This window comes from Manacus candei, unplaced genomic scaffold, assembly GCF_025592945.1.
Source record: "Manacus candei isolate 608988 ecotype Guabito, Panama unplaced genomic scaffold, ASM2559294v1 h1tg000014l, whole genome shotgun sequence".
Classification (NCBI taxonomy): domain Eukaryota; kingdom Metazoa; phylum Chordata; class Aves; order Passeriformes; family Pipridae; genus Manacus; species Manacus candei.
In genome coordinates, this window is record NW_026138062.1 from 2,832,042 (window position 1) to 2,857,923 (window position 25,882).

The 25,882-nt window shown below is 40.4% G+C and overlaps 1 protein-coding gene across 9 annotated transcripts in view; it reads left to right on the top strand.

The window, feature by feature from the left end:
- Window positions 1-1,703: 1,703 nt before the first annotated feature.
- The window catches only part of DOCK9 (dedicator of cytokinesis 9), a 112,313-nt gene continuing 88,134 nt past the window's right edge, over window positions 1,704-25,882 (top strand). For 3 of the 9 annotated variants that reach the window (XM_051780556.1, XM_051780559.1, XM_051780561.1), the window contains exon 1: window positions 1,706-1,985. In XM_051780556.1, coding sequence (XP_051636516.1) covers window positions 1,872-1,985 — 114 coding nt within the window. In that variant the 5' untranslated portion in view covers window positions 1,706-1,871. Of the gene's footprint in view, window positions 1,986-19,656; window positions 19,676-19,868; window positions 20,474-25,882 lie in introns of those variants that run through there. The other 6 variants (XM_051780554.1, XM_051780557.1, XM_051780558.1 and 3 more) reach the window with 4 other exon arrangements.

The following is a 25,882-nucleotide window of genomic DNA, read 5'->3' on the forward strand; positions in this document are numbered from 1 at the left end:
ATAAAGGTGCGCAAGCCCTAATGTTCTCAAATGCTCGAAGCATTTAAATGTGTCTAATGCCTGCATGCCTTCCAGCACTGCTGCTAGCCAGGCTCTCAGCAGGAATTCACAGTAATTAAGCAAGCTAGAGGCACTCATGCTTTTACAGAATCACAGAATCGAATTGTCAGGGTTGGAAAGGACCTCTGGATATCATCTCATCCAACCCCTAGGGTTGGACCAACCCCAGTGTCACTTGGAGCAGGTTACACAGCAATGCATCCAGGTGGGTTTGGAATGTTTCCAGAGAGGGAGAATCCACACCCTCCCTGAGTAGCCTGTTCCAGTGCTCTGCCACCCTAAAAGAAAAGAAGTTCTTCCTCATCTTGAGGTGAACTTCTTCTATTTTAGTTTATGGCCATTGCTCCTTGTCCTGTCACTGAGCACCACTGAAAAGAGTCTGGCACCACCCTTTTGACAGATTAATATGAGATATTTATATGCATTGATGAGATTCCCTCTTAGTCTTCTCTTCTCCAGACTAAACAGGCTCAGCTCACTGCAGTCTCTCCTCCTTAGAGAGATGCTCCAGACCCCTCATCACCTTTGTGGCCCTTACTCGACCGAAGACATGTGAGTAACTTTGCCTACAAATAGAAACTATTCCTGAGGACAAAAAAGTACAAAGGAAAACCTCAGAGACAAAGTTGGATGCATGAGCGGTGCATGCACTTGTTCCACACTGAGGGTGCTGCAGCTCCAGCACCCATTATCCAAATTTTTGGACCCTCTCACTTATACAGCTCCACGTATGTGTGGGGTATGTCTAAAGGTACAGAGTCACAGAGTGGGTAAGGTTGGAAGGGACCACAGTGGGTCATCTGGTCCAATGTCCCTGTTCAAACAGGTCATCCCAGAGCACATGGCACAGGATTGTGTCCAGGTGGTTCTTAAACATCTCCAGTGAGGGAGACTTCGCAACCTCTCTGGGCAATCTGTTCCAGTGCATGGTCACCCACACAGTAAAGTTCTTCCTCATGTTCAGGAACTTCCTGTCCATCAGTTTCTGCCTGCTGTCTCTTGTCCTATTTCTTGGCACAGCCGAGAAGAGCCTGGATCCATCCTCTTGGCACCCTCCCTTCAGATACTTACACACATTGACGAGCTCCCCTCTCAGTTGTCTCTTTTCAAGGCTGAATAGGCCCAGTTCCCTCGCCCTTTCCCAAAAAGAGATATGTTCCAGTTCCTTAATCATGTTTGTTGCCCTCCGCTGGACCCCTCCAGGAGCTCCATGTCTCTCTTGCACTGAGGAGCCCAGAGCTGGACACAGCACTCCAGATGTGGCCTCTCTAGGGCTAAGCAGAGGGGGTAGGATCACCTCCCTCCCTGATACAGGCACAAACAGGAGCAGCAGCCACGGGGGCAGAGCCCGGGCAGACGACCGGGACAGAGCCGCTGCCGCCACTCCCCGCCGGGGGCGGTGCCGCTCGGCACTGGGCGGGAACTTCCGGCTCGGGCCGGCCCCGCCCCCCGCTGCCGTCCCGGGTCCGCGCTGAGCCAATGAGGGCGCGGAGCCGCAGCCGGGCAGGTAACCGGGCGCCCAATCAGAGCGGCGCTGCGGGAACAGGTGGGCACGGCGAGGTCCCGCCCCCCGCCCAGCTGGCGGCCGCGCCAATCAGGGCAGGGAGGGAAGCAGGGAAGGAGGGAGGGAAGGAGGGAGGGGCTGCCTGAGGCTCCCGGCGGAGCTGCGCTCCCTGCCCGCCCCTCGACGGCCGCCCCCGGCTGTCCGTCCGACCGTCCCTCCGGCGGCCGCGCCGGGAGGGCAGCGGGCGGCCCCGCGCCGAGGGAGGGAGGGAGCGGGCGGGCGGGCGGGCGCGGAGGCAGGAGCAGCCATGGCACTCGTGGCCCCGGAGACTCGGAAGTTCACGCGGGCGCTGAGCAAGCCCGGCACGGCGGCCGAGCTGCGGCAGAGCGTCTCAGAGGTGGTGCGCGGCTCCGTCCTGCTGGTGAGTGCGGCGGCTGCCCGGGCGAGGTTCCGCCGGGGCCTCTTGGGGCTGCGGCGGTGTTCCCGGAGGGGGAGACGGGCCCTTCGATCTCTCCCGGGATGTCACGGCGGCGCTGCGGGCTTTGATCCCTCCCGGGCTTTGCGGCTCCTGGATGGCCGCCCCAGCGGGGCGAGGTGCGGGAGCAGCCGCAGGCGGAGCGGGCACGCTCCCGGCCGCCGAGGGAGCGCGCCCGCCGTGGGATGCGGCGCCCGGCGGGCACGGCCGGGCGCTCCCGCCCCATCCCTGCAAACTTCACCTGTGGAGCGAGCGGGCGCAGCTGGCTCCCGGCCTGACGTGACCGAAGCGCTTTCGTGTGTGCCGAAATAGCGGCGCAAAAGAGATTTTTTCATCTCGTTGCTTCCTACTGTCTTTACAACTTTTACGCAGGTTTTTTGTTGTGTCGTGTAGAATGGAAGATAAATGCTGGCAAGTGTAGCAGGAGTGTTTTAGTGTGTTGTTTATCCCTGCTGTCTGTACCGTGCTAGCTCGTGGTAGTTGCCTTTTTCAGTGCACAGTTCATCGCGTTCATCTAATTTGAACTGCTGAAAGTAAATTTGTGTTAAGGTGTTTAGTCCATGGAAAAGAAGACTGAGAGGGGATCTCATCAGTGCATATAAATATGTCAAAGGCAGGTGTCAAGAGGATGGTGCCACATTCTTTTCAGTGGTGCCCAGCAACAGGACGAGGAGCAATGGCCATAAACTAAAACAGAAGCAGTTCACCTCAAGATCAGGAGGAACTACTTTTCATTGAGGGTGGCAGAGCACTGGAACAGGCTGCCCAGGGGGTCGTGGATTCTCCCTCTCTGAAACATTCCAAACCCACCTGGACGCGTTGCTGTGTAACCTGTTTTAAGTGACCCTGCCTTGGCAGGGAGGTTGGACTGGATGATCTCCAGAGGTCCCTTCCAGTACTTAATAGTTCTTTGATTCTGTTAGATGCTGAACTGAGGCATCTGGGACAGAGAGAGATGTTTTTTTGGCCTGTCTGTATGCAGGTGGTGACATCTTAAACAGCCTCAGCAAGACTTTTCAGAGCTTCTCTCCTAAGGCTCTTATTCATGGTATGCATTTGTTTTTCTTGTGGTTTTGTTATCTCCAAGGGGAATGCTTCAGTAAGCACTTAACCCTGTGTTAGTAAATTGGTTTTGGTGCTGGGGTTCGTGATCCTGGAAGCTCATCTGTCATTTGTGTTTTGCTCTTGCTAATGCTAAATATGGTCTTGTCTAACTTTTTTAAACTGCCCTTCCGGACACTGTCTTGTTATAACTGTGTGTTGTGAGAGTAACAAATGCTGTAGCTGTGATTGAAAGACGAATACCTCTCTTTAATAAAACAAAGGCTTTAAAATTAAAATACTCTTTTCTTAAATATGGGTGATGTAATTTATAAAAGACCTGATATGCATAGTTGGGGGTCCACCTGGATACTGACAGCTTTCCACAAGGCACTAGCGCATGCACATGTAATAAACATTTGGAATGTATTAGCAATTCCCCAGGGATCAAATATTTCTTGGTAAGAGTGGAAGAAGAATATATGTATATATATTTTAAAATATTTTTTGCACTGAGGGATCATGAAAGAGATAGGTATTTTCATGACACAGATGTTTCTTTTGCAATAATTGGTAACCTTACCATTCCCTTGTCTACCTTGAGAAGCTTTTCCCTTAGTTCACTTATGACTAGTATCATTGGGATGAGTTGGAAAATTATTCTTTAATTAATTCAAATACATAATAGGGTGATAGGCACTGATATCCCAGGTATTTATGCCATAACAGCATATTCTGTAGAATTTTATGGCGAATAAACAAGTGAAGTTTTGAAGTGGTGTACTGGCTTAATCTTATTCTGGATAAGGTCTTCATCAGTATTTTATAAAGCAAAATTAGTGACTTACCATTCATTGTGACTTAACATTCATATCAGGTTTGTGATCCTTTTCCGTTAGCTTGATGCATGAAGCAAAATCCCCATTTGTCTCATGTACAGTCTAGTGCTGAAGTTCACCTTTCAGTTTCAGACATGTTTTGACCCTGCTGATATGTCTCTCTTACAACTATAAATACTGTTCATTTTATCACTGCACTTCAATGTTCCTGAACACAAACTGCTCAAATAATGAAATAAAAGGCTAGTACTTGCAGGTTTACATTTACATTCTACATTTTCTTCCTCCTGTTAATGTACTGTAACTCTTTTTGTTGAACATTGCAATATTTGGAATTAAATTGTACTTTTTTAAAGGAGGAGTTTAGGTGGGATAGTATTGTTCTTTGCTATAAAAGTCTTCTAAAAAGTCTTTGCTTCTGTAAGTTTGACTGGTTGACCTGTTTCTTAGCTGTTGGAATTTCTGGGCTTTGTTATCTGAAAAATCTCTTGGGCTGACCTGGTGAAAATAGGAGTCTTAGCAGCATCATGATAGTGGAGTATTCTATTCAGATGTGTGGCTTTAAAGACCCATTTTCTTTCCAAAACTGCATCTCAAAGCTCTTCTATAGAGCATCTCCCCAGGATTTTTTGAACTGGCTTGTCAACTGAGACTTAGTGCAGCATTGGTTACTAATGTGCTCTTTCTGTGATCACTTGCTTGTGAGGAGGTGCTGAGGTTTTCCAGTACTGAAAAACTACTGAAGCTATTTTCCATTAACTAGGCTTGCGGTGTAGAATCTGGAGGTGGGAAAGAATTCAAACTACTAGTTCATGGTGGGTGATCTGTCCAGATCTGTACAACCAAATATCACTTCTGACTGAACATCTCTGCAGCAGAATGTGCTGAGCAATGATGCAAATCATCCAGTCGCTACTTGCAGTAGCAGATAAAAGTGAACTGTGAATACCTCTGAGCTTGAGTAGATTCTCTAACTTGTTGTTACGGCTACTGTTACATCCATTTTTACAGCCAACAATGTATGACTTAGAAAAGTAAAAAAAGTTTTTTCCCATCCTCAAGAGAGGTTTATTAGCTCATATTACTAAAATATACTTGTTTTTTTCTGTTTTATAAATGTTCTTAAGTTGATATTGATGAAAGAGGACTGAAAACGGCATGTCAGTAGGATAGCATGGTATATCTTAAGTTTTCAGATTGCTCTTCATTGGGACTAAAGACAGCTGACACACTAAATAACTTGACTGTATAGAAAAAAAACATGAAACAGCTGTGGTTTGCCAAACTAGTTTTCATCACAGAATGAAGCCAGCTTTCTTGTCAGCCTTTGACATCTCATACGTTCTTTCTGTCTGCTGAACAGACAAGTACAGTTTGGTTGGCTAAACTGAAAACTTATTTGACAATCAGCTTTCCATTGGGGTGTGAGGCACATAATATTTTTCTTGATTATTTGGTTCAGTTTTTTCTATTTTCTGCTTGACATCCTTGCTGAATATCCTCTTGTGCATTGTTGATGTTGTTTTGACTTCAAACTTGACATGTGACTTAATTTGATGCCTCTGGCCACCCAAATACATTTATATCTGAGGGAGAAGACTATGGGGATGACAAGTCTGTCTCTTAAACCAGCAATCTTACCAAGAGCAGTTTTCAATTCCTCTTCAGTATTACGTATAATTGGAAATGATCTCTTTAAGTGGTGATGAGAGTTCCTCCAGTCATGTTGCATACAGATTAGTAGGACTTCAGGAGATGTATGTGGTGTCTTGTTCAATGGTATGTTAATGATAATTTATCTCAGTGACAAAATTACCCTGTATTAAGTTAAGCTGATATTAAAGGATAATAAGCAATTAAGATAATGTTTAGCATATGAAATTTAATCTGTTTTTGCCTTGCTGTCAGTCAAATGCCCTTATTAAATATGCAGATAATGAAAATGTTTAAATATGCCAAATAATGCAGCAAAAGTTGTTTCCCCCATGTCAAAATTAACATTCTGTAGAAGAAACTCGAGGTATGGGAAAACAGGATGAAATTTGAGTTATTCCCAAATTGCTCTGTGCAGCTCTTCTTTTTTTGATTTGCATGTGTAAAATAGATTTGATAACTTGAAGGCTAGAACTGGTATCTTAAGACAGCCTTGGGCTTTATAAGTTAACTTCAGATACCTGGTAGAGCTCTTGAGTTCTAAAACTCTTGCAGAAATGCAGAAGTTCAGCTTTTCAGATGGGGGGGAAAATCAGTGTATCTCAAAGACAATGCTTGGATTTCCTAATGAGTTGAGGACCCTGGAAACTACAGGCCTGTCAGTCTCACCTCAGTGCCTGTTAAAGTTCTGGAAAAGATTATTCTGTGTAGTATTGAAAAACACCTGTAAGACAAGGCAGTCATTGGTCACAACCAGGACAGCTTCAAGAGGGGGAAGTCCTGCTTATCCAAGGTAACCCAGCTAGTTGATCAAGGGAAGCCACTTGAGGTAATCTTTTTGTATTTCAGTAAAGCTTTCGATAATGTTTCTCACGGGATCCTTCTGGACACAATGTCCAGCACACAGCTGGATAAACACATCATGTTGTGGATGAGCAGTTGGCTCACGGGTCAAGCACAGAGGGTAATAGTGAATGGGGGAACATCAGACTGGTGACCTGTCACTAGTGGGGTTCCACAGGGCTCCATCTTGGCCCCTGTGCTCTTCAACATCTCATAAATGACTTGGATGCAGGACTGGAAGGGATACTAAGCAAATTTGCGGATGACACAAACCTGGGAGGAGCTGTTGACTCCCTTGAAGGCAGGGACGCCCTGCAGAGAGACCTCAACAAATTAGGGGACTGGGCAATCACCAACCATATGAAGTTCAACAAGGGGAAGTGCTGGATTCTGCACCTGGGATGGGGCAACTCTACGTGTTCATACAGGCTGGGAAATGAGGTGCTAGAAAGCAGTGCCTTGGGAATGAACCTGAGGTCCTGACTGATGGCAAGTTGAATATGAGTTAGCAGTGCCCTGGCAGCCAGGAGGGCCAATCATGTCCTGGGGGGCATCAGGCAAAATATCACCAGCCAGTTGAGGGAGGGGATTGTCCCACTCTGCTCTGCACTGGTGCGGCCTCACCTTGAATACTGTGTGCGGTTTTCATCACCAAAATACAAAAAAGATATTAAGCTGTTAGAGAGCGTCCAAAGGAGGGCAATGAAGATGGTCAAGGGCCTTGAGGAGTGGCTGAGCAGAATGAAGACCAGGAGCTGGACTTGATGATCCTTGTGGATCCCTTACAACTCAACATAATCTGTGATTCTGTGATCTCAAACTCACTGATGTTCTTTCTCTATTAAAAAAAATTATGTCAACTTTGTCTTTCCAATCCTGATCTCTGCTTCCTGTGAACCTCAACTCCATAAAAAAAGATGGTGAGGTGCACTCTGTGCTGTATTATTAGAGTATTTTTAAGATGGTGTGTTTTCAAAAACACAGTTACTGGGAGAATTATGTATTAGTTATTCTGATTTGGTATTTTCCTTTCTGATTCATATATTGTTTAATATGCCCTGTGCACAGAGGACTTATGTCCTTTGCAAAGTGGCTTTTCAGTATATGATGAACAGAGTATTTGGAACCTCATTAACTGCCAGATTTCAGTTGTAGTGTGTGTGTAGAAAGGATAGTTGACGACTTCCTTTAGGAAAGTAGGAATTCAAAAGTCCTATGTAATGGTGAAGGGATGAGGGAAGGCTAGGATCTTCTAGAACTGTAAAAAAGCTGGAAATATGGATGAAGCTTGAGCTTTTTGTAAATGGAACATGAAATTGTATACGTAAGGAATCTGGGAGAAGCGAATTGTTATGAATGGATGAGTGAAAGCAGGGAGATGAGAACTGACACTCAAGATTTTAAGGGAAAAATTTTTGCTGGCAATGAACATCATCCTAACACATTCGATCTTGGAACACGATACAAATGGTAATGCTTACCCTGAACTGTTGAACTTTACTTGGGGAAAAAACTCAGTACTCAACTCTGAAGAAGTTATTTTAGTTTATGGCATCTACTGCTTACCTTTCCTAAGGGAAATAAAAATTCTCAGCGAATAAGATCTTTTGGATAAAGTTGCTAATTTTATTTTTGCATAGTGGTCAAAGAACTTATTAATGAAGTGATTAAAAAAATAATATATATTAAAATGTGTGTAAAATTTCTTTCCTTAGCTAGTGGGTGTTTTTGATTTTGAGGTTGAATGATTGCAAGTACTTCATTTGGATACTGAAGGCAAAACTCCTTCATTTGTAAGACAAAGTAAAGACAAATTTGTTTTCCCTTTCCCCCCCTTAGGTTGTCTGTGTCCATAAAAGCATTAATTATGCAAGGCAGAAAAGACATAAAATTGCACAAGTAGTCCATGTATTACACAATGTTTTTCTCATTGAAGTATTTTTGAAATAATTTCTATCTAAAGATGAGAAGATACTCCAATAATTCTGGTCATGTAACTTATTTTAGACCTTAATTTAGAAGATACGTAGTTTTGTGAAAGGAGGCTTACATTCTGTCTTAGTCCAGAGGTACTGATGTATCTAGTGTCTAAAATTTAATAATCTATGAGATAGTGGTAGGTATTGCATCCTAAGAAAGCTATTGAATTTTATTTTTTAATTTTATTTTACTTTAAGAATCTTCAAAGTTCTTTTTGTGAGAATGAAAATGAGCATCTATTATCTCAAAATAGAGATTTCTTCTAGCATTAAACCCCCAATAAATTAACAGGCATGTTAACCTGTTTAACATTATAGACTAGATGTCTTGTGTTAAACAAGGGTCAAAATTTCATTGGTACAATGGACTTTGCTGTGGAAAAAAGTTTGCTAGATGTCTAAAGGTCTTCAGAAAACTGAGCAGGAGCTCTGGACAGGGTTTTATGAAGAAAACTGTTGTGGACCACAAAAATTTGGTCAGAGAAATCTGTTGCTCAGGTTGTCTTCTACTTATACTCTCATTGTGACTGGTTGACAGAAGTATCAACTTTGCTGCAGAAACATTAAGAAAATAAAAATATCTTAATCTGACTGCAAGGTGTGTGGGATGGGATTCTTTGTTAGCGTAAGGATGGATTATTATGTCTGTTAGAACAGTTTGTCATCTCCTCATCTGTGCTTAATAAATCAGATAAGAGAGGAGGAATGGGGAATTCAGATACTGTCTTCTGCAGGCTCCTGCTGCCTCCAGAGATTCCTGACTGTTCAAGTAAGGGGAAAAATAAGAAAGAAGAAGTCAAAAGCCTTTATTGAAAAGTCTGGATCTGGCACCTCAGGCTGGTGAAACATCCTTCCGTTCTGTGAGTAGGGCTCTGTTTAAGGCAGTGGTGAATATCCAGAATAATAATTAAAAAAAAAAAAGCGCAGCTGGAAAGACCTCTCCAAATGATGTGATGCCAAGGAGTGCTGTGGTTCTCTCACACAGTGACAGGTTGGCTGAGACTGGAAGACACCTCTGGCGCTTGTTTGGTCAAACCCTCTGCCTCAAGCAGTGTCACCTAGAGCCAGTTGCCAAGGCTGCGCCCAGGCAGCTTTTGAATATCTCCAAAGATAGACACTCCACAACCTCCCTGGGCAGCCTGTGCCGGTGCTCAGTCATCCTCACAGTGAAAAAGTGTTTCCTGATGTTCAGAGGGAACCTCCTGTGTTTCAGTTTGTGCCCATTGCTTCTCGTCCTGTCACTGGGCACCACTGAGCAGAGCCTGGCTCTGGCCTCTTTGCACCCTCCCTTCAGGTATTGATGCAGATTGATGGGATCCCTCTGAGCCTTCTCTAGACTGAACACTCCCAGCTCTCTGTTTTTTCTCATGAGAGAGATGCTCCAGTTCCTTCATCATCTTTGTGGCCCATTGCTGTGCTCTCTTCAGTACATCCATGGCTCACGCCGATAGCAGACTGATTCAGACTGGAGTACTTATTGATGTCAGTGTTAATGGAGGCTTTTTCTGGAATTCTAGCTTGAAGCTTCTGGGTCCAGACCACGTTTTGGGTTGGGGCCCTCTCTGAACAAAAAGGCCCAATCCTATTAAAGAACCAGCTAGATTTTTATTTTTTTTTTTTCCCAGCTCACTAGCTGAAAGAAAGGATACCAGGTAGTTTTAGAAGGAAATTTGTTATTTAACTGCTGCAACTGTGTCAAAAAAAGAACATGAAAGTTCTGGATCATTTTTCAATCTGGAGACTGTGAGGAGGAAGAAATAATTTAGTTGAGGCTGGAAAAATCAGATTCACAGGATTTCTGTGGAAACGTAAATGCAAAGTAGACCTTGTTGCATACAACATTCTCAATATTGATAGTTCTGGAAGAAATGGCAACTTTATAATTCTCAGCAAATAAAGGAAACATGGTCTAGACTGTTTTTTTCTCCTAACTGTATTTGTTCTTGAAAAGTTCTTCTAGTAACAATTCTAGGAAAGAATACTAGAAATTAAGAAATGTAGGACACCAAATCAACAAAACTGGTCACCTTTAAAAATGATATCTCACTCTTCTAAACTTGTTTGAAATTTTTTGGGAAAAATGAACACTGTTACAGTCCCTACAAGTTGAAATCAAATAGTCCCTTTTGAAATTTCTTCTACTGAGAAACATAGTTGTTCATGCAGTGGGAATATGAAGTGACCTCACATAAAATTAATTAAGGTACCTACATGTGCTTTGAAACACAGCTCTTCCCCAAACCTAAAGAAAACAAGAGAAACAAGCTCAAACCACCCAAAAAAAAAAAAGAAGAAAGGTGAATGTATCAATTTAGTCACAATAAACCTGAGAAGGAGTAATACTGATCCTAGCTGCTAGAGTACAGAGAAGCCTGTAATATAGATCCATTAGTGTAAATAAATAATCCTTGGCTGCTGCTTTGTGTACTTCTGGGTGCTTTTTGATACTCAGGTGTGGCTATTGACTTCAAAAGAAATGGCATATTGCCAGATAGTGATCTAGGTTTGGAAATTCGAGGCATATACTAAACTGTTTTTGGTACTTCCAGGTACTCTGTAGGTGGGAAGGAGTTACTTGGTAAATTCAGAGATAAGACGGGGGCTTATATTTTTACTACTATAAAATTATTCCACCAACAAAGAGTGACACATTTTAATCAGAATAGATAATGCTTGCATAATTTTAAACAGAGAAGGCATTTAAAGATCTGGTTACATCAGGGCAGGGATGCAATATGTTTCACTTGTTATAACACACAAATTTTAATGTAGTTGATTCAGGACCCTGGAATTTAACGTGTCTGAGTTTATGGACATAAAATTTACTTTCAGCTTGCAAATCCAAAGCCTCCATTGCCTTTGGATGCTTGTGTTCTGACATGAAGGTATATGATCTTGCTACCTTATTGGTTACCCAAGGCGCATCTGCCCTTCATAGGCTGAAAGGAGTACTGAAACATACATGAACAAAAAAAGCAGGAGCTCCACAGAAAGAGCTGGGTGTTTTCCATGAGAGTGGCAAGGGCTAGTAAGATAACTCTCGGTCTCATTTGAACAGGTTTGTGAAGAAAGCGAAAGTCAAATGGAAATGCTGGCTGACATGGTGGATATCAACATACAGGAAAGGGGCTTTAGTTTTAAGGTGATTGAAAGGTTGTCGTCCATTTTCCAGTTTGCCCACATTGCCAGTGCTATTTCATGCTCTTTGTTCTTTAATGTTGCATAATGGTGTTTATATCCCTTGGTTTCAGAAGTAGTGCTGTTCTTCACCAGGGTGCTGATACTGACAAAGGATCTGTTTGCACTTCACTTGATGCCTTTCTAGGCTTGTTTGTGGGCATGGTGGTAAGACATTACAGTCAGGCAAGAGAATAATACAGAACTGAAGCTTTGTGAAAATAAGATTGAAAATCACCTCATCTAGCCCATTCCTCATTTGCCCCCCTACAGTGATGTTGTCAAGTGGTGTTTCAGATGTCTTTTTGTCAGACATATTTGCACACACCTACACTGGCACTCATGGCTAGGCTTCGCAAACAAAGATTTGGGAAGGGCTCTACCCACATTTGCTACAAGTGCACTGTTGGCTAAAATGGCCAATGCGAGATAGACAAGTCTGGTTGCAAAAGGCACAGCAGAAAGACTCCTTAGGTGGTATCGGCAAGACACGATTCTTTCTGCGTTTTTTCTCCTCGAGAGTGATCCTGTGTGCCTTCTCAAAGGAAGCAGCAGCATTATAGGTAGTGTGTCTCCAGGCCTCCCGATTGGAGCCCAGAGTAGACCAGTGATGAAGATCAATATGGCCAAGGCTGAGATGTTGTTTCAGGGAGTCCTTGTATCTTCTTTTCGGGGCTCCTCTCATGCGGCAGCCAGTGGCAAGTTCACCAGAAAGCAAGATCTTAGGGAGGCGGTGGTCCTTCATCCTTGAGATGTGCCCTGCCCATCGCAGCTATGTTCTCAGCAACATGGCCTCTATGCTTGTGACTGCTGCTTGCTCTAGAACAGATGTATTGGTCACATAATCTGACCAGTGGATGTTTAGGATTGTACAGAGGCAATGTTGATGGAAGCGTTCTAAGAGTCACAGGTGGTGGCAGTAGATGACCCATAATTCGGATCCATATAAAAGAGTAGACAGCACCATGGCTCTGTAAACACTGATCTTTGTGCTTTTCTCCAGGTGTTTATTTTGACAGACTCTTTCATGGAGTTTTCTGAAAGCTCTATATGCCTTTGCTAACCTGTTGTCTATCTCCCCATCAGTCTTACCATCTGAGGAGATGAGGCTACCTAGGTAATTAAACTGCTGGACTGATTTGAGCTCTGATTCACCAGTGGTGATATGGGGATGATGGAAGACTGCAATACTTGTGCAATGTCATGTTATCTGATTTAGTAGGTGGTTTACCTGAAAATCATAGCAGTATGTTTGTCTTTAAGGAATATTCAAGGAGGCTATAATCTTACTGTTTGCTAGTCCAAGAGGGATTTTAAATCTGTGTTGGACCTCAAACGTCAGTGAGTTTAAAAAGAGCATTCAGGTTAATGAATAGATGACACACATCGTAATTATTTGAAGGATGCTATTCTAGTTTCCTTCAGAAATTGTCTTGGGATTTTTGCTTGCCAGGTTTGGTATCACCTCAGAGTTATTTCCCTGTCATTGTATGTGGCTCAATAATGATGTATATTAATTTCTTCCCAGACAGAGCATATAACATGATCGAGTAAGTTTTTCCTCACATGAAATATGAGGCTTCTAATAGGAAATAAGCCCCAAATAATCCTGTATACAGTCTTGCTGGTAAAGTTCAAGGGACAATACTTGCAGCATTGTATTTGGGCAGCAAATGGTCTGCTGGAGGGGAAATTGGAACTTGTTCCTCACCGAGCTTGGAACAAAGGGAAGGAGAACAACCTGAGTCTGAATAACCTCCTTGAGGAATTAAGAGTATAAAAGGATATCTGAGCCCTGAAGTTTCTGCTGCTCTTATCTGAACACAGTAAACTTGCTCTAAAACTGGATTTTAACTTTTTTTTTTCCTAATCTACTCTGTTGTCGACCATTATTTATTCTATCGTGGTTTCACCAGTGTTCCTGAAAATAATGTCCTATAATTAGTGACATTTTTGGTAGCTCTCTAATATTAATAATAATAATAATAATTCTGTGTTGTGGTTATCTTAGCACTTCAACTTCAGAAAGCTGAAAGTTATGTGACCACTAGATGGAGTTCAGGGAGCATATTTGGATATCAGGAATCCTACATTATGGTTGCAGTGTAAAACAGTTAAAAGGAGTAGGTGTTTTGTGTCATAGCAATAAATGTTCATTTGTTCAGTTTAGATTGACTTGGACAAATTCCTCAAGTTCTTTGGGTTCTTCTTGGTATGACTATCCTCAAGGTATACTTAAGTTTGAACTTAGATGCATGCTTTACTGACAGATCCCAGTGCTCATCTGTGGATGAAAGTATTGTTAGTCATGTAGGAATGGACTTGTGAGAAGACTGACCTTTCTGCAGCTCTCAATTATGTGAGCTAAAACTATTAGCTAAGATATTTAGCATTTTGCAATTAGCAGGGTTTTAAATTTGTGTGCATCTCTCCATCAGCAAATAGAATGTTTTAGATTGCATCGTTTATGCCTCCTCCTCACCTCTCTAAACGTATAGAAAGCATAATAGACACAAACAATCCCTCGTTTGTCAATTGAAAGAAACTTGTGGTATTAGCCAACTTCTACAGCTTGCTTGTCTAGATAGGATGGAACTACACCTTGCTCTAATTTTCATAAGCATTATTTTTTGCTTTTGATATGATCCTTGTCATTAGAGGTATCCTATATGAATGATTTACTGCCACTGGTCTAAAGCCTGGTGGTATACTCAGTATTTCTAACGTCACAGTAGTTTTTTGTTTCTCTTGGTTGCAAATCTCTTCTTAGGGCCTTGCTGAGTGTACAGATCATCAGTCAAAATTACGTGGAAATTTAACCATGCTGTTCTCAAGACTACCTCCTGGAGTAATCAAACTGGCTTTCTTTTGAAGGATGGAGTTCTCTTGGAACTTTTCTCTTTCTCTCTCTCAGTGGTTAGTGTGTGATTACCCAGTGTACTGCCACAGATTCATGGAAATGTACAGGCTGAAAGGCAAATCTCTGGAAGTCACCATGTGCAATCCCCTGCTCAAAACAGATCTGGTTAGAGCAGGTTGCTCAGAGACTGTGACAATCTAGTTTTAATATCCACAAAATGGAAATACTTTAACCCCAGTTGTCAACTGTCATGCTTAAAAAAAAATGTAGAAAAATCCTTTTATGCAAATGCAACATTCTGTGTCTGTTGTATCTTGTTCTGTGACTGTATCTTCAAGAACAGTTTGGCTCCTCTCTTTGCCTTCCCATTAGGTATTGCAAACAGCAGTAGGATGTCCTTTTAGCCTTCACCTAAGGCTGAGCTATGCAAGATCTCTTATATTTTTCTCATATGTGAACCATCATGATGGCCCTCCATTGCACTCAGTCTAATAGGCCAATATCTTTCTTGTACTGAGAAGCCTGCTCAGCATGTTCAACTTGCTATTCAACGAGGTGTCATCCTTATCTACTCATTCAGACCACATCTAGCTAATTTGGGTACAAGGATGCTATGGTAGACTCTGTCAGAAGCATTTTTTTACTAACATTATTCAGCATCCACTGCTTTCTTCTAGTCTCCTAGTCCACAGAGCCAACCATCGCATCACAGAAGACAAACAGGCTGATCAGGCAAAATTTGTCCTTGGTAAATCCATATAGTCTACTTGGAACTTATATATACTCTTATTCTTTATATGTCAGGAAATGGCTTCCAGGAGGGCTTATATCATAATTTTCCTGGAGACTGGGGTGAATCTGACCAACTTGTGGTTTTCTGTATCCTCCTCCTTGCCATTTTGGAAAGTGGATATGAGGTTTACGAAGAATAATTCATATTCAAACACATGCTCTGGCTAGTTTTGACAAATCAAGTGCCTAAGAATTTTACTCTTTAGGCAGAGTAAAATTCACTGTTGTACCCACAAAGCAGCTTTCAGGACAGAAAGACACATGAAAGAACATGAGTTCTTGAAGAGAATAACCTGAAAAAACTCTTCTATAAAATCTGCATGAAGCAATCAGTGCAGGACTGAACCAGCAACAGGAACCAGCACCCGAATTTTCTTGTCTTCTGTGACCATTCCTATTAAGTATGAACTGTTGCACATACACTTCTTTTTACTCTTGCAGGGCTATTAGATCTTCAGTTATTTCCTGCAGCATAGCTTTATCAGGCAGAAGTGAGTATGTTGCCTTTGATATACTATCATTGGATTGTTAAGGCACTCCAAAGAGTGGTGTTGGTTTTCATCTTTGGACTGAGGAGGCTTTAGGCCCACATCTCTACTGTTCTGAGCTGATATACAGGCAGCTGCCAGATGGAAGGTAGTGCTCCACTGACAAATATTCATCATGTTTTGTGAAAATCTGAATTTAGTCAGGATGTGTTAAGATCTCTGAGGAACCAGTTGTTCACTCCTGTCAAGATGGCATCAGTTTGGGCACTTTAAATGTTATCGAGAACTTTGTAGGTAAAAATGTAAGTACCTACTTCTAACGTTTCAAGAGACTAAGGATATTTTTATGGCTCTTATGGTAGGACCTAGGGGCTTGAATCCTGCCTGAAGTATGTTCTCTTGCAGATATGGGCCTTTATCTTAATGAAGTGTTTTCCTTTAGTGGTGGCTTTTCTGAAGACAGAATGTCCATGTTGTCTTGTAGTAACACGTTCAGTTAGAAGGTCTCTCAAATTTGATCTCTATTCTCTCAAATTTCAGTTTTTGTCTAGGTGCCTCTGAGTTCTCATTTTGATAGTGAGAATTCTATAGGATGAGCTGAAGATTTTAACTCAACCCAGGTCGATTCCCTAACCTTCATAAATGTTAAACAGTGTCAAATGGAAACTTGTAAACATTGTTTTGAACTGTCTGATTGCAATCACACATTTGCTTTGTACCTCTGTGATTATGCTTCTTGGAATTCGTTTGGTTGTCAAAGGGTTGCTTGACATGTTGATTTGAGATCCGTCAGTTCCCAAGTGCAAAGTGATTATTAGTCATCTACTGTAATCAGAGGAGTGGTTAGACCCTTAAAGCAATTGTGGTTTTTTTGGAAGGGAACTCGAACTTCTTCTTTATTACTTGTCCAAAAGAGTTTGTCTCAAAAATATATGATTTTGAACAACTTGGGACTAACACGACTAATTAATTTTTTTATCTTTGGGAATCTCATAGTGCAGTCAGTAGAGATTCAATATAGTATATAGCAAGGAGGAGCTTGTTGCTGCCCATATAAACAGACTGATTGGCTTAGTATATATTGCAAATATTACATCCCTAACTCAAATAGCTCTTTCTAAACCTTCTGGTGCAGACCCTTTTTCATAAACCAGGAGAAGACAGGCATTAGCGTTGTCTACTCTTTATAGCCTTACTTTCTTCCTCTCCACTTTGCCTTATGGAAAAAGACCTTTTCATAACCCAGGCTTAGCCAAAGGCAATTTGGCTTGTATGTACAGTCTGGGCTTGTTCATATGTTGATTTGTTCTGTTTTTTTGTTTTTTTGGTTTTTTTTACTATTGGATTAAGACTTTTACCTACCTTGGGCTGTGTTTTAGCTCTCTTCAGTTGGTAAAGTGCTGTCAGACCTTTGTAAGAATTTTTCCAACCTCCTGTATGCCCTGATTCCAGCCAGGGCAGAGTTAAATTTTTGCAATAGCCAGGAGGGGTCAAAACTAGGACCCAGAATTTATTCTATACCACCTCTGGTCATACGGGGGAAGGGGTCTCTTGTGTTCGGTGTAGTATGGCAGCGGTTCGTGTATCACTGGGCTCTGCATGGTGAGCAGTTGGGTGTGAATCGTTTGCCTCCTTCTTGTACCCTCTGTTTGTATCTCTGCTGTTACTGTTTGTTTTCTTACCTTATTGCTGTTTCCAGTAAATTGTTATTATCTTAACTCGTGATCTTTACCTTTGGTGCCTCCAATTCTTCCCTCCATCCCACCGCAGGGGGAGAGGGGGGAGTGCATTAACAGCACGTGGTTTGGAGTGTTTCAGTGGGAACGCTAAATTGGGGAATACCATTCCTAAACCATGACACCATTTCACTTTGAGATATGATACTGAAATGGATAATATTGCATTGTGTCACATTTCTGCCTGGATGGTCAGTGCTTGTGCAGTGGTGTTGCTCACTACGATTCCAGGAATCTCCTTAATGAAACTGGCAACTCCCACTTTGCACCGAATTAATGTCTTAATAAAAAGTCTGCTTGTTGGCAGACTTCTTTACATTGCATACTATTGAAATTTCTCCTTCTCCACGTGGTTTCTTCCCACCCCTCATGTCCCCATAATTATTTCCCTTTCAAGCTCTATTTGGAATGCTTTTTATGTCATTGTTGTTACCATTATGTTGGTCCAAGTCCGTTTCAGTGGCGTTTTCTAAAACGCTGTAAAAACATGATGCTGGATTTATTCAAGATATAGTTGGAATTAAATTTTCTCTTAACTGGTTTTGAACTAGAACACCTCCCAGGGTAACTTCCAATCTGACTTAGTCTATTATTCTTTTGCATGTTTGTCCTTCCAAATTAAATCTTTTTGTCTTCCTGTTTCCCCTAAACCTACCTAGTACTTTACAAGTGAAGTAATTTTCTAGACATTTGGAAGAACTGTTTCGTGCATAATTTGTTACCTGACCTATTTTTCACATATTCTCTTAAGGCATAAGCTACTTTCTTGTTTTGCTAGAAACATCTGCTATTATCAAGTCTTTGAAATTGAATGGAAAACTCTCTAAATAGTGCTTCCTTTTAATGATCTCAACTTTTGATATCATGTTCGTGAGCTGAACTTTGTCAGATCTCTATAATCCTACATTTCAGATGGGAATGAAATGGACTTCTGCACTAGAAACAGTTAACTTGAATGTATTTTTGGGGAATGCCTTCCATGGTAATTCCCATGACTGTTTTCCCTCACATGTTTGCAAGGATATCTTTATCCAGCTTTAGTGAATGGAGCAGAGCATTTCCCTCACTGACCTACTTCTTGTTTTCAAAGAGAGTGGGATAGGTGGAAAGACAGAAGAAGGTACAGAGACATTGCTGTGCAAGGGTTCATGGTGAGGTATGAAGTATCTCTGTCCTTCATAGTAGAATTTGTACCAAATTCTTCACCATGACTTTCTTTGTTCTCCCTTCTCAAAAAGCTGTTCATTATTAACAGAATTGCCTTAAAACACTTGGAATTTCTTACAACATGAGAAATGGTCTAACTTCTGCCTTTGTGAATATGGGACTGACAAGAACTACTTGAATAACTGTCAAATGTTGTTGGTTTGGCTTTTTTTTTTTTAATAACATGTGGACACATTGATTATATTGCATTTAGGTTAGAAATGTCATGAGAAGCATATTGAGATGTATTAACTAGGCAGAAGTTAGGGAAAAATGCTAGTAAGTCTGAAATATTTATTCTGAATATGTCATTGTAGCATGCAAATATTTCCTTGAGATAATTTAATTTGCACTGGGGCAAATCTGAAGCTGACATTGTGAATCTGTTTATTCCCTCCCTCAGTGCTTCACTTAAGTGCTTTTAATGTACCTTGTTTTAACCCCATTGAAATAATTCTGAGTTTGTAAGTTCGCTCTTTCATCCAGTTTTACAATTTAGTAGGTAAATAAGCAAATACATCTCAGTGCTTTCAGTTAAGCAAAAATATAAAACTCACCAGCAATCTCTGATGTGGTAATTGGTACCATTATGGTGTGAATTGGGACAGTTATTTTTTGCAAATTCCTTGCCTTTAAAAATAGTTTTAAAAATTTAACATTTCTTCTCTGTGTCAGTTAAAAATATTTATGTACTTGTACAAGTGCAGTATGTGGAGTAGAGTCCTGTATGGGAGTCACTATAAAACCAAGAAATGTATGTATTTTAAATTTCATTCTATATTTTTGTCTTAGAGGTGGATGTTGGTCTGAATTAGATAGTCAGCTGTGTTCTTTTTTTTCTGTTTTTTTTATGACTATTGATTATATGCAATCAAGGAGTAATAAAGTCGGTTTCTGGCAGGTGGGAATCAACTGATCACTTTGTATGTGCGGAAGAAAGGAAAAAGTAAAGACAGCCTTCAGCTCCCTTGTGGTTTGCCTAAATGGATAATAGCATGCTCTGACATATAGATTTGATTGAAGTAAGTGTATATAACATGCTGTTTTCTTTCCATAGCAGCAATGATTTAAGAATTTCCACTTCATATTTTGAGTTTTTTATTTTGAAGCTTTTTGTTTCAAACATGAAAAAGCACATATAGGTCAAGTAAAGAAGTGTTTGCCAGTACGAAATCTGTGCTAAGCATTCTGGGAGACTGCTTTCTTGCAGCAGATGAGGATTCTTTGTGGCTGGCAGCAGAAACTGCAGCAGTATCTTTGCAGTTTCCTTTCATCTTTGATTATGTTTTAAGGATCTCTGAGTATAGAAGCTCTTTGTGTGACCCTTTGGAATATCTTTTCACCTCTGTGGTGGCGTACAGCACATGCTGAAAGCCTCCTGTCTTCTACAGCTGAGGTATCCTTTGCTTTTCATCAGCCCTCTGATTTTTGTCTTCTGCGGCTGGATTTTTGGCAGTATTGGGCTTAAGCAAATAGGATTACATTTCAGTAGCTGATGGTTTCTAGTCAAGGAACATACTAAATGTCGGACATGATGAGGATTGTACAAAGAAATATTTCTGCAAAGCACAGGAAAATTACTCGAGTCGAGCGAAGGAAGAAGACATTCTGCAAATGTAATCAGGGCTGCTAGAAATGCAAAATTCAACAGCTTTGGAATGGGTTGCACTACAAGTGTGGTTCTGTTTAAAGGCATTCGTACAGTTTTTGAGAGAAACTGTGGTTATATTTGCAAACAGCAAGGGGAAAACAATGCCCTTGAATACACAGCATTCAGCTTGCCAGATGAAGATTCAGGAATACTGATTCACTCATCCCTGGTAAATACAAACTCGTTTCATTAATAATTTTGTCTGCTGATTGAAAGCTAAACAAAAAACGGGATAGCATGTTTATTTAACGTCTGCTATGCACAGACATGGATGTATCTTGTCCTGATATTGTAGGGTATTAGTGCATGTATGTGGCATGTTATATATATATATGCATGCAGCTGTAATGTCAAAGCTTAGGATTCATATTCATTATATCATTTAGAATTGTATTGATAGTTCTGAAGAATTTCCACTCTGTAATTGTTATAGAAGATTGTCTGCTGTTAGATCTTTCTAAACATACCCTTGGAATGTATTTGGCATTTTGACTGAAGAACAACTGATAATTATGTTGTTTGGAAAAACTAAGGAAGGCATTGTTGAAACAGTAACCCAGGATTTAAGGTTTATTTTTTTCGTATGGATTTGAGTATATTTTTTTTTCTCTGAAACTGTTTAACTCTTCTATATCTGTTTAACTTACTGAAGGGGATACAGGAGCATTCTAGAAGAAAAAAAATTGGTTAAAGGGAGCAATAACAGTTTTCTGTACCTGCTTTGCTCTCAAGGGCTTTTTAGGTGTTGCCTGATACAAAGAAAACAGGCTTTAAAGTGAGACTGTCGTCTTTGTACCCCCCAGGTTAATAACACGTTTGTGCGTCAGTGTATTAAACTTGGGCTTGAGGGGGTGGAATTGCAACAGCTAATGTGCACTGCTTGCTTCACAATTGGGCTAGTTAGGGATTTAAATATTAAATAATTTGGGTTTACTTGTTAATTGCTTGGTCACTGTCTAGGTAGTTGGGATAAGAGGGGTGTGGTACACTAAAATTGCTGGACAGATTTTGACAAGCTTGTGCTATCTTGCCAGCATACCCATGCTGTGTAATTGCAGCTATGGAAAGTCTTTAGAAATTTCACAAAGCTTTGTTGCCTTTATGCTGTTTAGGTCCTTTTCTTGGTGAACTGAAATATAAGTAAAAAAAGGTATGTGGTTGTATGTATGTATCTATCTATGTGGACGTTTGTGTGTAGATACATGCACACACACATGTATGTATATTTATATACATGGATACACACACAGGCTTCCAGGAAAGAATAATCTGAACTGTCTTCAAATGCTTAAAATAATTTAGAGTAATAAAATTACCTCTTCATGGTAATATTGCATTTGCTTAATGTGGTTGAATATTAAAAATAAAATGGCTTCCTCTGAGTATTTAGAAGCCCTTTTACACTGTTAGCCATTTTTAAGTTAGTCTCATACAGAAGATTGTTAGAAAACTGTTAAATTCTGGGTAATGAATACTTTAAATAACTTTTGTAATCCATTGAATTTAAGGCCTTACACCTTTAGTAGCCTTGAATTCTACATATAGTTAGATGAGTGAATGAAGAGATAGTTTGGTGGTTTTTAATGTAATATGAATTATTCTGACTTGGAGGTTGCAGTGAACTTTTTTTGTATTGGTTTTTTTGTGTTCTTGATTTCACACAGTACTGTTCCAGCAATATTTTTTTTTTTAATTTATCCCTGCAGAATTGGTGCAAATTGCCAAGATTAAGTACAAAATAATGCTTAGTCTGCCATTTACAACTGAAGTTCCACATCTGTCACTTAGGGGTTTTTTTTTCAACTCCAGAATGTCTAGATGCTTTTAAATAATGATACTATTTTTTAAATTTACCTGTATGGCTTTGTCAGCTTGGTTTAACTGGAAGTAGTGGATCAAGTTAAGTTTCTTCCTGGCATGAGTACTTGAAGTTCAGTATGGAAGACTGTGCAGAATAGAGGAGTCAGAATGATTTCCTGTTCATTTTACTGGAGCAGTGTAGTCCTTAAGAACAAAAGTCAAAATTTTACAAGAAAAAACCAGGACTTTGTTAACAGGTCACACTCTTGACAATCAGAGCTGACACTGCCTATCACTTTCTTAGATGTTGTCTGAGGCTGGGGAGCAGTTGCTACTTGGCTTACCCTGAGGAGTGGAAAGTGGGATTCTCTGAAGAATGGGAAGAGGGGGAAAGATACTGCAGTCCTGGCAACAGTGACAAGTGATTTTATGAAACTCATCTAAGTATATAACACTTCAATCTCAAATTGCATAATTTCTGTACTCTTTGCTATAAAAACTAATTTGTCCAGCTCTTTCCCTTCTGAAGGGGTGGCTTTCAGGAGGATAAATTAAGTTTCTCCTCACCGAGAAGCTGTGCAGGGAGGTGAAGGCTACAGGAATCCTCTCCTCTGAAGAGAAGCTGTATGGACAAGACCAAAAGAGAGCAGCAGTGTCACTTGACTGTGCTGTCTTTTATTTCAGTGTGTGTTGCAACAGATGCAAGTGTGGGTGTATGGCTTCACCTCTTTGTTTATCTGTGCTGTAACACATATCTGAGCTGCAATTTCCTGGCCTTGCTCTCTGGCCTATTTAACCACTTTGGATCAAGTACCTTCTGATATAAAGCTGTTGTCAAAACACCAGTGAATTACTGGGAGTCCTTTACTTTAGCAACACATGGATTCTCTTGCAAAATCAGTGTTGAAAAACTGTGAACAGGAAGTTCTCGGGAAGTAGTTCCTCTTGAAGGAAAAAATCACTGGTTCTGAGAAGAAATAAGGAGGCAGAAGCAGTAGATTTAGTGTACATTTTTCTTATTTACCCTGTAACCCAGAGGTCAGGAGGCTATATCTTAAGTCTAGTTACATCTAATTACGGTTCTATCTTAAGCAGGCCTGCTCTTTTGATTGCTTGAAGGAAAGATACAATAAAACCTGTGTGAGAATGTCTTCCCAGAAATACAGTTTGTTTCTGTCCATCCCATGTCATTCAAACTTGCAATGAAAATGCTATATTTTAGCTTTAGGAATGTTTCTAACCTGTCAATTTATACTGCTAAAACACAGGATGTCTTAGGGTCTTTGGGTCCACATGGATAAAGATCATTGTTATTTTAATAAAAGATTATAGATTTAGTTTGAGATGCTATTAAAAGTTGCATCAATATTAATGAAAATGTATTTTTCCAAATGTCCAACTTGGGCGTATTAATTTTTGGCAAATGTTCAGAAAACATTTTAATTTGCCCAATTTTGTAGTAAGTTGAAGAATACAGTTTCAGAATACTAGCTTGCGTGCTTGTCTACATTGTGTAGTTTGTTTTAATTTCTCTTTGATTTTTTTAATCCATTTTCAGCATATTACATGTTATATCTGCTGTGTTGCAATATCTTAGAGTTAGGAGGTTTTTTCATGGCCTTTATTTTTATATTCAAATTCGATTTTTTTTTTTTTGGTAATCATTGTATGACCAATGACCATCTTCGAGTAAAATGGTAATGTGTGAGTTAGAGCATAAACAGCTGTTTTGGGTGGTAGACAAAGATGGAAAATGGGCAAGGGAGAATGATGTGGTGGCAATAAAACTAGCAACATTTGCAAAGTTTGAGGTTTGCTAACAAGCCCCTTGAAGTATTCAGTAAAGGAAGAGGCTAGATGAGTGTGCTGGGATCACAGATGGAAGAACTAGAAAATTCTGAAGTGAGACAAAGTGGGCGGAAGGACATTTTTTTTTTAATATATATTTGTCTGAAAATTGCAGAAAGCAACTTGTTTTTTTCCGTGCTTGAAATGTTTTCCACTCAGTTTGCTTCTAATGGCCTATTCAGTGCTGCCAGTTCTCTTATTAAGCTTTATAACCTAGTAATTTGCTAAACCTACTGAAGGTAGTATGGTAGCTGTAGCATGTGCAAGATGGAGCCTAATATTTTTAAGTAGTCCTTTAATTTAATAAGTCTGATGTGGAAAATATCTGTTACTTAAATTGTGCTTACACAGTTTCCAAGAAGAAATGCAGGGCATTTTGAAACAGTGTGTATCCAGCTTTTAATAAGAGAGATGTAGGTATTTGCTGGAAACAGGACCGCTAACCTTATCTTTTAGTAACTGCAGTTTCTTAGTTCGTATCACCTGTTGACTTGACAGCATCGTCATCATTAGGTGTTACTGAGTTCTTCTGTGACTGCTTTTCCTATGCTGCTCATGAGTCATTTGGTTTATTAATAAACTGTGACACCTTGATGATATACCAAAGCCTGAGCATGTGGGAAGATTGACTAATGACAGCAGTGAGCTATGTCATTCTGGAAATAACTCCACAGAACACATTCACATTGCAAATATTTTGATTTCAAATGAATATTAAATTATATATGGATATTTTTCAAAAAAGACTCGATTTAACATGTGATGTGTTTAAAATAAACCTTAAAACTTTCATTTACTAAAAGCCTTATATTAAGGTCTGTTTTTGCTGTCTGAATTTGCAAATATATATCAACCTGTTTATATGCAGTTGAAAAGTTTAGTAGAAATAAAGCAGAAATATATAAAGGAGGGAGATCTAAGAAAGTAATTCTGCTGAGTAACTGGAAATTGTTTTGTCTTTATATGCTTAAACAGCTCATGCAGCAATTCTGTAATGGTGTGCAGACAATTTGATGGCTTGGTCTGTTATTTCACTTGCTTCAACTTTTAAGTGCATTACGAGTGGTTTTCATTCAGGAACAACTGGAGCATTAGACCACATTAGGCCCTTAATAAGGAAGAAACAGATATGTGTGAGTACAACATCTAGCTAGCATGGGTTTTTTCCATGGGTCACTTGAATTAGAGCACTTCTTTTATCTCCTTTCATCTTACTGCTCTGGCTGAATAAAAACCTGGTGTCTGATGTGCTGACTTGTAGTTTTGGCTAAATCTCTTGATGGTTTATGTAGACTTCTTTTGTTTTGACCTTTCATCAGATTCCTTTGGGAAGAATGCTCTGCCCTCTCAGCAGGAGAAATTGCCACACATATTCACCAAGTGCATAGTTCCTACAAATACGCTGCTTTGAAAGATGCATGAGAGAACAATCAGGCAGAAGTTGACAGGCACTCAGTGTACTGGCATGCAAAAGATAAGATTAAGCATTGTATCTTCAGGAAAAAAATCTTTAAGACTGAGGATAAAATTTTGAGGATGGTTGGTCAAGCCTACATGCCTAAACTGTTGTTCATCCATGACAATATAAGTTGGACTACCACAGAAAGATATCCAACCCAAAAGTATGACATTAGGTTACATCCAGGTAGAAAACATGCTCCCTTTCTGTGTAGCAGCAGGGAATCTTGGAGGAGCAGAATATCTTGTGTTGAAAGCAACCAAAATGTCTGGAGTTAAAAAAACCCTCAAGAACAGCACAACTCCATCAACCAAAAAAACCCTACCAAAACAAACCCCAAAACCCCAATCCCACAAAAACTCCCAAAAACTCTGTAAAGCTTTATACAGTCTTGGGGGTTGGGAAGATGACACCTGTGGTGGAGAAGCTGCATGGGTGGGGATTTTAAGGCTAGACTTAATGAGCACACAG